Source organism: Strongylocentrotus purpuratus, unplaced genomic scaffold (assembly GCF_000002235.5).
Source record: "Strongylocentrotus purpuratus isolate Spur 01 unplaced genomic scaffold, Spur_5.0 spur5_scaffold_21, whole genome shotgun sequence".
NCBI lineage: Eukaryota > Metazoa > Echinodermata > Echinoidea > Camarodonta > Strongylocentrotidae > Strongylocentrotus > Strongylocentrotus purpuratus.
In genome coordinates, this window is record NW_022145607.1 from 12,756,311 (window position 1) to 12,774,525 (window position 18,215).

The 18,215-nt window shown below is 36.0% G+C and overlaps 1 protein-coding gene across 27 annotated transcripts in view; it reads right to left on the reverse strand.

Moving 5' to 3' along the window:
• Window positions 1–2,042: 2,042 nt before the first annotated feature.
• LOC754582 (androglobin) overlaps window positions 2,043–18,215 on the reverse strand; it is a 76,773-nt gene continuing 60,600 nt past the window's right edge. For 20 of the 27 annotated variants that reach the window (XM_030994979.1, XM_030994981.1, XM_030994961.1 and 17 more), the window contains 10 exons: window positions 18,109–18,203; window positions 17,356–17,400; window positions 16,266–16,377; window positions 11,730–11,834; window positions 9,263–9,340; window positions 5,974–6,173; window positions 4,596–4,806; window positions 3,781–3,910; window positions 3,088–3,277; window positions 2,043–2,492 (listed from right to left, as the gene is read on the reverse strand). In XM_030994979.1, coding sequence (XP_030850839.1) covers window positions 2,274–2,492; window positions 3,088–3,277; window positions 3,781–3,910; window positions 4,596–4,806; window positions 5,974–6,173; window positions 9,263–9,340; window positions 11,730–11,834; window positions 16,266–16,377; window positions 17,356–17,400; window positions 18,109–18,203 — 1,385 coding nt within the window. In that variant the 3' untranslated portion in view covers window positions 2,043–2,273. Of the gene's footprint in view, window positions 2,493–3,087; window positions 3,278–3,780; window positions 3,911–4,595; window positions 4,807–5,973; window positions 6,174–9,262; window positions 9,344–9,864; window positions 9,880–11,729; window positions 11,835–13,682; window positions 13,734–16,265; window positions 16,378–17,355; window positions 17,401–18,108; window positions 18,204–18,215 lie in introns of all 27 variants that reach the window. The other 7 variants (XM_030994964.1, XM_030994968.1, XM_030994971.1 and 4 more) reach the window with 7 other exon arrangements.

The window sequence follows — 18,215 nt, forward strand, 5'->3', positions numbered from 1 at the left end:
TTGATCGTCGCAATCTAGTGGGAAACATGCACACATGTCGTTTCCTGGTAATGAATGGTTATCAATGCTGATTTTTATCTCTTGGATTTTATGAATGAATTTGGCCTCGAAGTGGAGAAACCTACTTGTAATAATTTCTTTTGTTCACATGCTGTACGTTGGTCACAAATTATTGTACTGTAACCCCCGAATGCGTATTTATTGTGATAGGAGCATTTTAGCAGGTTTTCCCCGATTTCAATGACTCATAATAATAATCACCACAGAGAAAAGGATTATGTAGGACGCAGGAATGACCCCTCTTCTTTCAGTAAATATTCACGTAGGCTAGTATAGGTCAAATAGTACTGACCTCCCTCTTTCCCATTACCCCCCCCCCCCCCAACCCTTCTCTCCCTCTTTCTCTCATTGCTCTCCTTTTCTCTCTTCCTTCCTTTACTCACATCCCCCACCCCTCCTCTCTCTCTCTCTCTCTCTCTGCCCTTTCTTTCCCTCTCTCACCTCTCTGTCTCTTTCCAGATTCCAGTGCATGGATAGTCTGGATTTACCATTTCTACATACAAAACTGAGTAGTTTGTTTAACTGTATTTACTGCAAAATCCCCCTCTTTATCTTTCAATTTTTCTTCACCTTTTGTCTCCAATACTCTTCTTAATTTCTACTCTTTCCATCCTTCATAACAAGAAGCTTCAAAAATGTTTTCTTTCCTTTCTTACCGGTTCCTAGTTCAATCTCAATGTGTGCGCATCTCTACACAATATGTGTCTCTCTCTCCCCCTCCTCCTCCTCTCTCTCTCTCTCTCTCTCTCTCTCTCATTCACAATGCAATGCACCGCTTACACTTTTCTAATTCTCTCTCCTCTAATGATTAGTTTTCAATTCATAACCAAATTCTTTATTGCTCAAGTTCATGGATTTGGTGAAAATACATACATTTTTTTTTTTTTTTTTTTTTTTGGGGGGGGGGGGGTTCTAATCATTTTTCACTTCCCTCACTTCAATCTTCATCCTCCCGGTAGAAATCAAAATTATTAACATTTCTGTTAGATGAACGTTGACAAAATCAAATACTTTAATATTCTCTCAAATGCAACAGATTTACAGATAAATAAATTTATCAAGCATACACATTTACATATAAAACACATATTTACAATCCATTGCAATATCCTATAAATATTAAAATCATAATATCAAGATTTACAAGCTCAAATATATATACAGAATAAAATCTCATCAAGAAAACAACATCCTAACAAATTTTCATACCAAAATACGTCTATGAGGCTACAAATGATAATCAGTGAAAAAAATCAAAGATTAAAGATTAAAGATTAAGGTATGAGTGAAAGATTGTATTATCATCGAAAGCACAGATATTTTTGAAGGAATGTCTGTTTGTAAAAGGCACAAATGAGTGGACGGATACAATATTAAAGTTTGGCAGCTCACAGTTTTTAACTCGATCTGTCCAGCTGCTTGAAGTAACGTTTCACTCTTCATCTTTTTTTTTATCCCTTCTCCCTAACATCATGAACAGTCATGAAACTGAGAAAATAGATGCCTGAAATTTGAAGATGTAGGATATGTCTCCCTAAAACTTCAATATAATCTTAATGTTATTATCTACTTGATAAACTATATAACTCCCTGAAGTGAATCATGCAATATATTCCTTTCCCGACATCATAACTGGACAACTTTCTTCTTTCCCTATGCATTATTCTCTTTTTCTTTTCTCTTTGGGACAATTCTTAATCATTGGGCAGGTAGGGACACATTCACAAATGTTTTCATTTGCTACCAAACTCTAGAAGGTACATGTACTAGTCAGTACCTGTTTCAATAGATAAAGTAACAACAACTCCCTTCTTTTTCTCTCTGGGCCTCTCTTGCCCAGCAGCAGAAAGGCACAGGTGCACAAGTATTGGTAAAGCCCCATTGTCCTACTGGTAGCTACTTGCTCCCTATGAATATCGGTAGAAAACAATGCCTAATCGCTGACCATTGGTCCCCCATTTTTTCTTATGTTAATTGAGAGCTAAGTTGATGAGATAATCACTTGTCCAGTGACCTTGCAGGATGGTCTAGTCCCTCCTATAAACTAGTACAGATGGTCTTCCATTCCCTTCCAATAAGAGCAAACAAAACAATCATTTCATTTCTTCTTTCAGGGATTTGGGCAGCGGACTGGTTTGAATTTTTTCCTCTCTTGCCCCCAAAACCATGGATAAATAGAAACCATTCATTTCAAAATCTAAAAATGAAGAGATCTATTTCTTCTTTCCCTTTGCGCTCTTCTTTCCAGGGCTCTTCTTTCCTTTAGGGCTCTTCTTGCCCTTGGGCGATGGGGTTCTCCTGGCCTGCTCTAGCTTCATGGCCGCCTCTGCAGATGCAATCTCCTCCAGTCGTTTCTTCTCAGCCTCCAAGAACTTCTGTCGGAAGGCCTCTCGGGGTTTGTTGATCTCCTCACGCCTTTCATCCAGATCGGTCTGCAAGAGTGAATGAGATGGATTTGTTTGCTACTTTTGTCACAAGAAGCGTCTTCTAGCAGTTACACTAAAATTTTGCTCTACCTTTAGAGTTATTTATAATACTTGTAGCAAGCTTTCACCCTCATTTTTTTACCATCATCTTCTGGAAAATTCTTCATATCAATACTACCACCATCATCACCATCACAATAACCACCACTGTAGTCATCATTCGAATTATTATCTTGAACATGAGAGAGGTCACCATCGACATCAGCTGTACAACCTATATCATCATAAGCATCAGCATCTTCAAGACCGTCATCAACAGCACTTCCGTCACTGTCATAATCTTCACCATTACCCCTACCATAACTACAATATCACCAACACCATTACCACATTAAAGCCCCACTGCACTACTTATAGCCACTTGCGCCCTCTATACAGTCAACAATGCCTAAGCGGTACCCGTTGATCCCCCATGTCGCCCTTTTTCTTATGTTAATTGAGAGCTGAATTGATGAGATAGCCACCTGCCTGTGACCTTGGAGGGAGGTCTAATCCCTCCATGCCTAACTAGTGCAGAGGGGCTTTAAATTAGATGACCTACCTGTAGGTCAATGCACTTCTTGAGCTGCTTCTCCTTGGTAAGGTTCCTTCTCTTACGGTCCTGCTCCCTCTCGTCCAGTACAGCCTCTCTGAAGAGGTTGTATTCCTTGATCTCTCTCTGCTTCACCTCAAACTGTCTCTCAACCTCCTCCTCATCCTTCAGCCTTGGCTCACCGGTGAAGTCTGCAGGTCTGGTGAAAGGAAACACATTCATGCGATACTGGTCAATCCTTCCTGTCCCTTATCGCAAATTTGCACCAACAGTATGCACAAAGCACTATAGCCATTGTGCAATCTAGAGAATCGTCTATTCTCAGTATTGAAAATAAATCATTAACTAAAGATAGAGTCGTCTGGATCCTAGCTGTGGCATGAATGTCATTTGGCATCCATGGGGACCACAAAAGATGCCAAGATAGTGTAAGTATTGCTGACAGACTTGAGATACATCATTCAATCATATCATTGCAATCTCACTCAGGATTACTTCATTAGGCCTATGAAAAATTACATGACTACCCTTTCTTGCTTCATTTCAAAGTCTGATGAAAATACATCTGATTAACATCAATACTTTATCATTTTCATTTCTTCACCATCGAAAATTCTTCAAATAAGAACTTGAATTGTGGACAATCTCAATTTCATACACAATATTCTAATGAACACTTGCTCATGTTTTAGCATGACATACCTGATGTAAGGAGTGTAATCCATGGTCTTGAGGATCTCTTTGGGAGGAGGTGGAGGCGGAGGTTCATGGGTAAGGATCGCATCATGGACTGGTGGCTCCATCTCAGATGCTGGTGTCTGGGGAGGACCAACTGATCAAAGAGCAAATAAGATGAGATGGAAATAAACAATTATGTTCTAAACAGGTGATTTAGAACAGCAGTGGTCGTGGGACCACAAGTAAGAAAACAATAGTAGTAACTTAGCTCAGCTAGGGCTTAGATAAAACATTTTAGTGACCCTTTGAATCTTTCGACTGAGTTTTTTTTGTTTTACCCTGAGTTTAGGATAGTTGCTTGTTTTTGGCCGATGACTGTGGCACCTTGACAGTGAGTTCCATAATATCATGGTCATTTCAGTATAAGGAAATAATGGCAATTTTAGTGCTTTCAATGTGCCCCAACTTGAAGTAGCCGAGGCTGAGAACACAAACCAACCATTGTACATAATTTCAAAATGGTAGGTATTTTGGCCTATTTGGCCTATTAAAGTAATGATCTTAGATATTCAACCTAATATCTGTTTGATCCACTAAATATATTAATGGCCTGTTACATAATTGTACACATATCCAGAATAACAAAGTACAACTGGAGGGCGTTTCACAAAACTTGTCATCAGTGACAAATGACAGTTTGTGTTATAAGCTACTGAAATCCTTGCTTCTGATTGGTTGTTAACAGAGTTGTCATTGATTTTTGTCATTTGTCATTGAAAAAAGGCTCTGTGAAACGCCCCCCCCCCCCCCCCCCCCCCCCCCCTGGTCTATCAACGTACCTTCCGCTGCTTCTGCAGCAGCCTCTGCTTGCTCTGGCTGTACTGACGTCAGGTCTTCCTCAGGTTCCAGTTTGATGAGATGGTCTTTGAGGAACTTCTCCCTGGCAGCCAGTGCCTTGGCGGCCCTACCAGGATCGGCTGCTTCCCAGGCCTGCTTCATGGCACGGATCTCATCCTGGCGCTCCGTATCACGACGGATCTCAACCTCATCCTGGATAAAGAGATATTTATGGAGGGTTGGTAAAGTAGGTTCTTATTATATCTTGAGTAATTAATTCTCTCATGACCCCCAGCTTGGGATTGGGATCATTTGCTTTATAATAATAATATTGAGGTGAATTTTTAACACGCTTAATACTATGTTTCTAGGCGCCATGGCGCTGTTGTCCTAGCAGCCATTAGTAAAGTCATGTAATTCTACCCAATAGAGAGCTAATTTGTACAAAAATGTATTAATTCTTCAAAATTTGATGGGTTGTATGTCTGATTAGAATGCGCAGTCTATATAATCCTCAAACAGCATCCGTATTAAAAGCTTTAAAGTATGTGCTATTAGAATTGTAAGATAGGCTAGGATGTAGCTATTACACAATGGACCATTCTATTAAAGGTAATACAGAGTTTTGGTATGGGGTCATGAATTTGGTTCAAATAAACATATTGGAAGCATATGCGATCCTACAATATTCAGTGATCGTTGTCGCGGTTGAAATCGAGTCTAAAGTTATGAAATTGTAAGTAATACACTCTTTATGTTGTATAGCTCCCTCTCAAGGTCAAGATATTAATTAAGCTAAAAAACAATTGTTTCTTGACTAAAATCGACCGGTTAGCTATTCCCTTTGGAAACTATATATCACAACTACATATTCTGAGATTTTCATGGTCGCAGCTACCATTGTACGGCCGTAGGCGCTATTTGAAATTTTATCAGAATTTGTCAATTCAATTTTTCTCGAAAGCGGAAGTATTTTATGGACTAAATTTTCTAGTGCTTATAATACATCCACAGGGGAATTCAAATATAACAAAATAGTAAAGAATCACTATCCACCCAATTTTCCAAATTTCCCAAAACTTTGTATTACCTTTAAGTATAGATTTGAGGATCGACGAGGGGATCCTACTATATCCGTTTTTCAAATGAGTGTTCAATTGAATAGTTTAGGCAAAGATCAAACACAGAAATTACATTATGACCAGGAATCGGTCTGTTTAGAATCGATGTGGAGTCGGTGTGACCTTGAGACTTTAATAGGTACAAGGTACCTTTGCCTACATACCAACCAACATCCCCTTGCCTAACTACCTAGACAAGCACTTCAACTTGACATAACACAAACTAGTCTAGTGACCCCAGCGGTTGCAGCCAACTCACCGTTGGTGTCTGGTCCAGGACCACCCTGAGGGTCCAGTTAGGCTTGGTGTTATCAAACTGCTGTGAGGATGGTCTAGATGCGTTGCCTTTGTCCTTGTCTTTATCCTTATCTTTGCCCTTGTCCTTGCCTTTCTTACCCCGGTCCTTGGCCGCTGCCTTGGCATCACCCTTACCTGGGGATAGGGGGCGCTCTTTGTTCGCTGTTTATAAGAAACATTGGAAATAAGGATAAGTTGTTAATTATACATACACAAAGCCTCGCCAGACTACCACTGTCATACTTTGAGGTCCACACATTATTTTGTAGTGTATGTAGCTATATCACTTCAAATTGTGTATGAAAATATACGAAACTTTACTAGTGGATGATCACATCATTTGCATTTGAAAACAGAAGGAACAAAAAGAGAAAAAAATATTTAAAGTCTATGTTGGTATATTCAATTCTACAAAACTAAAAATTGAAAGATCTAGGACAATTATAGTCGACTATATTCTTTCTCTCACATAGGGTGTGAGAGTTCATAGATTTTAATATATACAATATATGAGACCATTAAACTAGAAATTAACTGGATTAACATTATAAAAAAAGACAGAAAACCAACTTTGAATATTTTTTTCTAGTACTCACGAATCTAGACAAAGTCACAGCATAACTATGATACATGTGTAACAGAAATGGGCATATATATATATATATATATATATATGTATTGCAGGAGCAATTAAAAATATATACATGAAACCTGTTTAAAAACATTACAGATATGCAAAGTTAGCTTTAAACTGATTTTGAGGGAGAAATAAGGTTACACAATACAAATATATGAAACAAACATACATGTATATATATTTTTATATCCTGCATCAAAAATTTGTTGGCTTTTAATTGGTTGAGAAGCTCGTCACATGACCAGAAATATTTGACCTATTTTTAGAAAGTACTATATGAGAGTACTATTTTGGTTTACTATTTGGGAGTTGAAAAAAAATGTGATTTTTTTTTTTTTTTTTTTTTTAATTGAATAAATTTTTTTTGGTCAAATCTTAATTTTTTTTTTTTTTTTTTTTTTTTTTAAATAAATTTTTGATGCAGGATATAAAAAAAATATACCATGCCTTCTTTTCGAGGCACTGGTTAAACTATGGGCCTCGGTGACTCCAAAAGTCCTATTTGCTTCGGGACTGCCCCCCTCAGCAAATAGTACTATTGGAGTCACCTCTTGCGCATAGTTTTAACCAGAACCTCTCAAGGCAGTGTATATTTGTATAATAAATATATGTAGATGCATGATATACTATTCATATGCATGAAACAACTAAGATTGGAAACTTAAAAATCAATATCAAAGATCTATGAACATGGATGATTTTGTACACTAGTCATTCTTGTACATTCTTTGCGAATTAATACCCTCTTTTAAATCTCAACACTGCAGCACAATCACATGTGAAAGTATACCCTTTTATCCATGCATTTCTCAAAGTTTTCCATCTGTAAAAATGTGTGTGTATGTAGTTCCATTAATTCACTGAAAAAGTTGAGAGATATTTGCATCCCCATTTCCAATACAAAGGGTTATATTGCACAAAATCATCCATATTCATATAGTTCAACTAAAAGTAAATGAACATTATGTTTATGCGATTAAAACTTGAAGCAAAGTGATCATCATACTGTGCTTTTTAAGTATGAGGAAACTATTACTTGTAAAAAAAAAAATTTAAGTAGCATCTTTTGAATGATAAAATGGCTTCATGCATTATTGAATTTCAAACAGAAGCTAATTGAGAAGATATAAATATTCAAAGAACAAGCAGTTTTTCAATCGAAATAATAGACATTTGCCTTTTTTTGGGGGGGGGGGGATTTACATCAATGCCTAGCTAAAGTTATCAATTAATTTACATTAATCTCAGACACATCACTGATTTCACTTTGCTTCAAATTTTTAGTATACTTCATGGGATGAAAAACATTTAATTCATAATGAATTACTATGCTAGAGGGCACTCTGTCAAATCTAAATTCTATGTTGTCAAATGCACACTATATAGACAATGCTAAATTTTCAGTTATTAAATACATTTTAAATGATAACTAACATGAATATTATCAGATCGACACTTACAAGGCAGCTGTACAAGCACATCAAATAATGTACTACAACTGCATGGCTTATCGATCATTCATCTAGGATAAACATTCTAAATACACACAAAACTACAATGTTTTCTAATTCATTATTCTATCTGTAAATTTCTACAGTTCCAAGTGAAGTTACAGATGTAAATATATATGGTTCTATTCTGAGATGAAATGAGGGTGTGATAAGTAATGAAGTGCAGTATTAAAAGACTATTTATAAGATATTAAATCAAATTGTTTTCCATTAAAGAACCATTTTGGAGCCTGAATAGCCCCAAATCCATGAAGGTGTCATCAGCCGCCCACCCCTGCCCCTCCCCTGCATCACATAACAGAGAAATGGAACAGGTAGAGTAGTCAAGCCCTCTGTGATCATGAGCAAAGTCATGATAAGAAAAATAAATCATTCAACTATGCAAACAATTTCAAGGTACATGTATCTTCTTTTTTTTTTTTTACAGCTTATCATCAGAATTTGAGTTTGGCTAGAAAGATTTGAAGAAATTTCTGAATTTGCATCACAATCTAGCATTTCAATGCTTGAATAAGTGATTTTTTTATTAAAAGATCATTTAAAAAAACTAGATGTGATATGAAATGTTGATAGAATGAGGTGTATACATCGATCCGATATGATGGGATGGTCATGTATTATGCGGTTTAATTATGCCATTATTGAATGAATGGATACTATATTATTGAATTATTAAAGGGAAAGTTACTCAATAGCAAGATCATCTGAACAAGTCTAGTAAGTTAAAAAAATAATCTTTGGTAATTTGGGTAGTTACAAAAATTGCATTTAATGGGAATTGCAAATTGGAAATTACTACAAAGCCAATTGGGGCAATTATATGCCTCAATGCTTCATTTATAACCCAACATGAATTTCTTTTCACTTTAACTTTTCCCTTTTCAGAAATAAATATCATTTCTGTTTGCTGTTCTTAAATCTTATATCTTCCTATTGAACTGCATTTTATTGTCTTTTTAGTATATTTTGGTTCATATATGATCTTTTGTTCTAAAAGCAACTTGCTATAGAGTAAACTTTCCCTTTAAACGATGAATATCTATGCTACAACTGTATTGATTAGCTGCAGGTGAATTAATGATGTGGGGGATTAAAATTTTTGCCTTTTTTTCTCTCTTGCGAATCTTCTCTATCCCCTTTCGAATCGGATGATGTGCTCTCCACTCGGGCCACCCTTCTCGCTGCTAGTAGTAAAGTTGATATAGAGACCATTTAATAAAACATTGTGCAATATACCTGTACATCTATTAACAATTAAGTAAGTGGAGAATATAGTATATAATATGTGCAACCGTGGAATTGCGATTAAGAAGGGTACACATATGCCCATGACTACGAAAGAGTGCAAGAAGACTTATGGAATGGTGCAAATCGGTAGAGGAGTTGAATAGAGTATCTTGGAAATACTAAAAATGCTTGAAACTTCAACACGTTATCAGACTAGGATGCCTTTTTTTTAAGAGTTGCAAATGATCTGAATTTATTGCTACTCAACTTGAGTTTGATACCAAGTGAAACTTATAACATAAGTAATAGGCATACATATCTTTGCAACTCAGTGAAAGACTTTCCCATGATTTGGATTAGTTTGGACTTCAGGACTTAATTCTGATTAATTCTGATCAATTGCAACTCCTATTTCATCAGGGCTTTGATGTGATGTACGACTATTAGTCCTACTAAATAAACAGGGATCAATCTTCACCTTCTTCTTTTGTCACTTCAATGGCAGCAATAATTACAACAAATTTTCAAAAAATTATCTTTGGTCTCTTGGGTACATATTTGTGATTTAACAGAGGTAAATGATAAAATGCATATTGAATCGAACCAATTGGGATAAATCATAACTTGCTTTCATCTTTTTAAATCAAATTTTTGTGTTAATTCATCGATTATTGAATTCTCTTTTTGCTATATCACTTTACTACAGGAACCACCCAGTCTTAGTACGCAATATATTGAATTGTGTAAAAGTATAACAATATTTTAACAACTGACGGGGCTACCCTGTTGGAGTAATACCAAATAGATAAATAGATGAATAAATATATACATAAATAAATATATAAATAAACAAATAATTTGCTACATTTCATACAAGGGCTCCTGTTATAATGATGGAATACATTTCCATTGATAAAATATGTAGAGAGGCACTTATGGTGGGAAATATTCCCATAGATGTACATGTACCTTCAATTATTATTCTTTTTATCTGATTCCTTCCAATTTTCATAATTTTGAATTAATTTCTAGAAACTTAATGGCTCCAATCCAGGTGTAGACATGTACAGTATATGAGTTTTATCAAATCTAATTACTGGTAAACAGGGGTATACACAACATTCTGAAATGAAGGTGATATAAACTGTGCATGTACCTCAATGGCAACTGTAAGGCATGAGGCTCTCAATGTGATAAAGAAGAATACAAATGATACCCATGAACCGTCTTGGAATAAAAAAGGAAAACAATAAAGATCCCAAAATGATAGAGGGGATACCGAGTCCAAGAAAACACAGCTAGAATGGTGGATCATAATTAAACAAAAAATATTCTAAAAAGTCTCTTCAAGAGTTTTAAACAAATGTACGCTTTACTATTCCATATTTGTTTGCATGCCGGCAAAAGGATGACACTTTCTTTAACTCACCAATGCTAAAAAGAAATCAAAAGCACACAGAGCCGAGAACTACAAAAGATAAGTTCAACCCATCTACAGCCCTCTAGTGCTGCTACATATCTACAATGTATGCATCAGAGTGCTTTCACACTAACCATTCTACGCCACCAATTGAGCTGACTATGTCATACATTGAAAGCATACTAGACTATCAATAGAGGTGTGTTCACACTAATGGGTAGCCAAATGAAAGTACATGACCTGTAAGCACCGTGTCTATGTAATACTGAAAGGTGAGAATACTGCAGCTGAAAGTTTACAGTTTTGTTAACCTTCTAATACTACAAGAGACCACATCAGAAGTATGCACTGTCAAATGTAAACACTTTGCCTAGACATAAAACAAGAGTCCATATGATGGAGGGTTTTTTTCCTTCACTTTTGAAAATAGATTTTCATATTTTGTGGATAAATGGTATTATCTGAACTTATGACAAATTGCTCATATTATTTTTATGATTCATATTTAAAATACCATAATATTCATTATATTTGACTGAATCCTTTCACACAAGATACAAAACTTGAATAATGAAGATAATATTTCTGAAAATGGGATGAATGTATATACTACAAGGCATGAAATCAGGGTGAAAAGATCAAATTCAACACCCATTTGGCCTTCAGAAAATGATGTTATGATTTTGAAACCTGAAGTAGAGAAATCTTTTGAATCCATGACATACATGTAGTATTACATTATGATTGTATCATGCAGTATTCTCACCCATTTACAATACATGTTGAGATACAGAATACATGTTGCAAGAGAGATATATGCGAGTACACGTACCATGTTAGTATATATGCAAAGCTCTGGATAAAATAATACATGGATAAGCTGGGTGACGAAAATCGTAAAAAAAGGATATCAAAATATTTGCCTCTTCTGGGACGCGATGGAGATTCCATTTTGTCTTCGTCGAAATCATCCGGTATTTTGTACTCAAGAACGACGGCCGTGGGATGGAAGGAATCGTTTTGCTCCACTAAAGGTATCGTGTGCAAGATACGGTTTGAAACACGGAGACTTAGTGTTTGAATTAAAGTGGTAAGTTGGTTCGACTCATTGTGTTGAGTGCAAACATTGTGCTTTTTGGTTATTATGAACATGACCTGGGAGGATAACAGCCAATAAAAGAGTCATACATACAAAGAAGTTCTATTGAAAAAAAGAAAAAAAAAGCAGGAATAGTATCGTGAAACTTTTTCTGAGTACTAATACTCTGAAACACTCATACAACTAACACTTGGACTTAACAATGACTGAATTTAGATCTGGACATAAGCTATATTATCATGAAGGGGGAAAGAAAGTAAACATGGACTGGAACATTATCTGTAAGAAGGACCAAAGCAATGATGTATATAATAAATTGCTCTATATACAAATTTTGGGATGGGGAAAAGGCTCTTACTAATCCTACAAGAATAATATACACATAAAGAAAAAAAAAAAGGGGGGGGGATAAGAATCTCCCATTGATTAAAACTATTACCTGTTGGCAGTAATGAACTATCAGTCCAAACTTGACGGGAAGCAAGATAATTAGAGTGATGGCATCAAAAACAAACTCCTGGAAATCAAATGTACTCCTTGCACCAAGGAACCGTTCTTATCACAGTGAAATAAGTTTTTTTTCCACACTATTCCTTCAATATGTACCAATAACTGCAGTCCGAAACACTCGCTTCGTATAAAGTACATGTTTCACAAAAGTGTAAAATAATAACTGTAGATCAATATATTCTATATCATTTTTGAGGTTACCAATAATATTGAACATACCGGTACATGAAACTGCCCCAAATAAAAAAGTTAAAGACCCCACGACATAACACAGGACAATCAAAATGTGAATCAAAAGATATATCATATATTAGGAATATTTTATATTAGAAATAGTAGATTTTAAAGCCTAGTTCAACTCAAAATGTAATACCATTAAATGTGTTCCCTGCTTTCCAAAGATGCACTGTTTGTGTCTGAAATAGTGTAAAACAGCACTGGACGATAAGTGTGTTGGAATAGAATTTTCACACCATACAACCCTTACAAAATCAAATTGCTGTAGAGATTATACAGTCACTGTATTGCATTCGGTGGTGAAGTAACTTAGTGAAATTATTGTGACAGAGCAGGCAAAAGAACCAGATTCAGTATGAAAATTCTCCTACTAATGATTTTGTGTTCATACTAATGATCAATAAAACATATAAATTTATTATTTAAAAAAATAATAATAATAATAATTTTTTTTTTTTAATTATTCAAGTTGGCCACCATCCCCCATTTTTTATTATTATTATTACCTCCAGCTTTAGCTGAGTTATAATCCAACGCTCAATTTTGTCGTAAACTGAACTATAAACAATAAATGCAAGATCGTAGGCATTTAGTGCCAGATTGGACCTTTCACTTCTATCATTCTGAGGTGCACCAAACTTCACAACAGAAAGGGGTATAAAATACAGATTATCTTTGCATATAATTTGAGACTTACATTTTTAATTCTTATTGGTAAACCAAACTTCATGGCTGAAAGTGCTGTGAATTCAATTTACACACGTGTTTCCCAAGTGGCCTATCACAGCATTAAGCATCCCTGTGATTCTTAACTGGATGTAATGTGGTTGTTTCATCATTTATAGTGCGGTGTAAACTCAAACACCAAAGAGGTGGGAAATATAGAATTGATTGATATAATCAAAGGAAAGGCAGTTACACCATTTTTTGATCATATTTTGTGCGGTGTGAACTAAAACCCCCATCACCCTACAAGACTGGCAAATCCCCAACTGATTCGTTATGACCAGGACTGTGACATTTGTCTTACTTGGTGAACTTGTAGTGGTTGGACTCCTTGGATTCTCGCTTTTGGGAATATCTTTTGAGAAAATGTGTTTTAAATATTAGATTGATAGTATCGTAAGATGAAAACTTATCAAGACCCATCCTGCCCTAAAGGTATGCCATGTTTTGGCAGCCATCTTAGACCAATTTCGGGAGTTTTATTTGAGTGTTTTAAGGAGTGTGACATATCACAATTTTTTTAGTAAGTCTGGAATGGCACCTTAAGCTTTAGTTTGATTTGATTTAATTTGATTTGAGTTTGCCTTTTAACATAGTGCCAGAAACTCTTAACATTGACTTTAACTTCATAAGCAGTCCTTGAAGATTCAGAAATCTTGGCTCAATTTTGGGAGTTTAATTTGAGTATTTTAAGGAGTGTGACCGATCATAATAAGAAAATGATTGTGATATACTCAGCATAGCTTTCATAATGAAAAGGACGAACTTAAGTTTGGTCATAGAAGACAACTATCTTACACTTACTTAAATGCATCTTATTACATATCAATTGCTGTACTATCTAGATTTCACACCAAATCTGGTGCACTTGTCTGCCCAGTCACAATAATATTTAACCCTAAAGCATCAAAAGAGTTCACTCATTGACTTTTGACCATGCGTAATACAGGAATGAACCCGGTTTCCGTAGACAATGATTAGCTTGCCTAGATTAGTAGTATTGAATGATTGCCACACAAATGATTTTTTTTGAAAAACACCCAATATAAACCACCAACAATTAGTACCAGGATACTAGGGAATTTGGATGAATTAATGTTTTTAGGTTAAGGTGGCAGTTTCGGGAATGAGCTATTTCTCCATTCATTAACAAGCTGAAAATAGATTTCCCTTTTTATGCCTCCGCCACCGAAGGTGGTGCCGGAGGCATCATGTTTTCGGGTTGTCCGTCCGTACGTCCGTCCGTACGTCCGTCCGTACGTCCGTCCGTCCGTACGTCCGTCCGTCCGTCCCGTTTGACCGTTATCACAATATCTCAAGAACCATTTAAGATTTAAACTTAAGACTCGGGAATAGTATTTATCACCATAGGAAGACGATCTGATTAGATTTTGGAGTACGTAGGTCAAAGGTCACAGGTCACAGAGGTCAACTTATGAAATTCCTTGTATTGAGTTTGTTAGCGCGATATCTCAAGAACCATTTGAGATTTAAACTTCAAACTTAAGGATAGTATGTATCACCATAGGAAGACGATCTGATTAGATTTTGGAGCACGTATGTCAAAGGTCAAGGGTCACAGAGGTCAACTTATGAAATTCCATACATTGAGATTGTTATCATGATATCTCAAGAACCACTGGAGATTTAAACTTCAAACTTAGTGATAGTGTGTATCACTATAGGAAAACAATCTGATTACATTTTGGAGCACGTAGGTCAAAGGTCAAAGGTCACAGGGCTCATTATGTATGCAAAAACAGCTTGTGATCGCGTTATCTGAACAACCGATTGATGGATTCCTGCCAAACTTTGGTCATGTATGTATCTTGCAGAGCTGATGAACTGATTAGATTTTGGGGTCACGAGGTCAAAGGTCAAAGGTCACAGGGCTCATTATGTATGCAAAAACAGCTTGTGATCGCGTTATCTGAAGAACCGATTGATGGATTCCTGCCAAACTTTGGTCATGTATGTATCTTGCAAAGCCAATGACTGATTAGATTTTGGGGTCACGAGGTCAAAGGTCACAGCGCACATTATGTATGCAAAAACAGCTCGTGATCGCGTTATCTGAACAACCGATTGATGGATTCCTGCCAAACTTTGGTCATGTATGTTACTTGCAGAGCTGATGAACTGATTAGATTTTGGGGTCATGAGGTAAAGGTCAAGGTCATGTGGCTCATTATGTATGCAAAAATAGCTTGTGATCGTATTATCATTAGAACAGATTGATGGATTCCTGCCAAACTTAGATCATTTATGTATCTTGCAGAGCCAATGAATGGTTCATAAGATCAAAGGTCATGGGCTCATTATGTATGCAAAAATAGCTTGTGGACGCATTCTCATTAGAACTGACAGATGGATTACTATTTAACTCCGGAAATCTTGCAGAGCCAATGAACTGAGTAGATTTTAGGGTCATGAGGTCAAAGATCAAAGGGTCATATATGTTTATGAGAAATTGCTTGTATTCACAATATTCTGAGAACATGTTAATGGATTACAATTGAACTTGAATTTGACAAATTTCTTCCGTTTCGGTTTGTAAAATTGCTCTATGACGGAGGCATCATTTTCGACTGCGCGCAGTCGAATTCCATCTAGTTTTTTTTCTTTTTTCTTTTTTTTCTTTTTTTTTTTGGGGGGGGGGGGTAGGACAATGAAGCTGCAATGGCTTTTTGCTTCTTTACATATGGCCTAGGTATCTGCTTTTGTTCTTAATATGGCCTTTTACTACCGATGAGTGTGTTACCTTCACTTGCAGTTGTGGAGTAAGCATAAACTGCTGCAAAATTAAATATGGGTGGGTTGTACACTCGGTTCAGTGATAAATATGAGGATTAAAGATGTTAATGACACACACGGCAGAGATGTTTACCTTTAAGCTCGTTCTTCTCCAGTTCCTTCAAGACTTGTACGAAGGCCCAGCTGCTCTCCGACATGGGCCAACTCTTCCTCATCACTTTGGCTTGGATGATGTACTTATGGGGCTGTGAGAAAGAGGAGGAAACTGGATCAGTGAGGTAACAATACTCAATACTACTTCAACAAAGACACATAATAATAGTGGGTTCTTGTATATATAGCGCTCATGTCTCCCAAACTGGACACAACTGGCGCTCCACAATTACTACTCCGGCTTTAGCACGGCTGCCAATATGGCGCTCTGGCATTTCTAAAGGAATTAATTAATGCAAGGTACCGTACCCATTTACCTCAAAAAATGTTTTCATGAAAATAGAATAAATGTACATTATAATTTTAGAAAACATAAATTGTTTCTATTTGAAATTGTATTGTGGGACGAATTCTTAACCAAGAGCAAGCTTGTTGAATTTTAGGCATCTTTGATGAAAGGCCATTGATTCAAATTATTTGAGGAATAGCACCAGCCTCCCAAAAAAAGATGTTGTATTGCCCTTTTTTTAGATGCCAAAACATGGGTTGGACGGTCGGAATTTTTTTTTTTTTCCCTCCCTCTTTGGGCTGATATTTCTCAGGTTTGAATACTTTGTTATTTTTTTCTCTAATAAAAGGTAAAGAGCCGACTATACAAATTTAAGATTTTGGGGTCCGTCGCAAAGGGCAATACAACATTTTTTAGGCCCCATGGAGGTACCCTGCTTTTTTCAAAATTATAATCCTTTAACTCCTTCCAAATTTCAATTTTTAATTACAATTGAATTTGAATTTTAGGGCTCAATTTTAGCAGGTTACATGTTATTAGGATCTCAGACAGTTGGAAGTATACATGGATGACCATGCGTTAATATCTATTTGTAACTATATTATTCGGACTAAAATTATTAAGTCAAGTGAAAGGCTACAAAAGAGTACACAAGAAATAAACAAGAAGGACATGCAATGAAAACAAAAGTGATAATACAGACATATCAGACAGAGAGGATAGGCACAAATTCTAATCTAAATACAAAAGTTTTCCCCGATTCTGAAAGTGCTTTAATTACCTTCATTTCTTCTTCATTAAGGTCCCCTGAGGCTCTGCTTGCACGCTGTACAGGCAGAATAAATCAAAGATTAGATATAGATCTAGTTTACATGAAAGATACAACAGTCGTCTGTACTGACAAATAGAATATTGATAGGAGAGTGGACATTAGTTGGCAACATGTTTAGTCAATGCTAATCTGACACAAGGTCCTTTTATTTGTGACTGTTTCTTTGGATAAAGTTTGGTTCACAAAGGAAATGAAGACAAAAGACATATATTCTTGCTTTCAGTATGTCTAAATACAAAGAATAAGGTTTGTTAGCACTTTTACAGAAAAAACAACAACGTGCAAAATAGAGACACACTTCTGTTTTCTAGAATGTTGAAATATAGGACTAAACATTCAACTTTTAAGAGGTAAGTTGGAAAATGGAAATCTCGTCAACTAATACTGTACAAGATAAACAGTATACATTCTCACACACTTTTAGGTATGGATAGAATAGCTTAAACAACACTGCTGATCATTTGGCCTCTTTTGATAGACAGAAAGGTAATCTAAATGAATGAAAACAAACAAATTGTAATTGTTCACTACAGGTATGATTATGCCAAGTAATGCTAAAAATTAAGCTATGGTTAAAATTCTAATGTGAGCTATAGTTCAAATGCAAAAATTAAGATATACTGGAAGTCATTTCTAATCGATGACACTAAAGAGACATTAGAGAGTCTTAGAAAGAGATGTTTAGAATGGAGAGTTACTTACCGACCCTCTACCATCATGGCTACTAGCCGAGTGTGGTTTTCTCTTGCCAGACCCTATGCTGACTGTACTGCCATGGCCTCGAGCTCCTTTGGCAGCTGATCAAACAA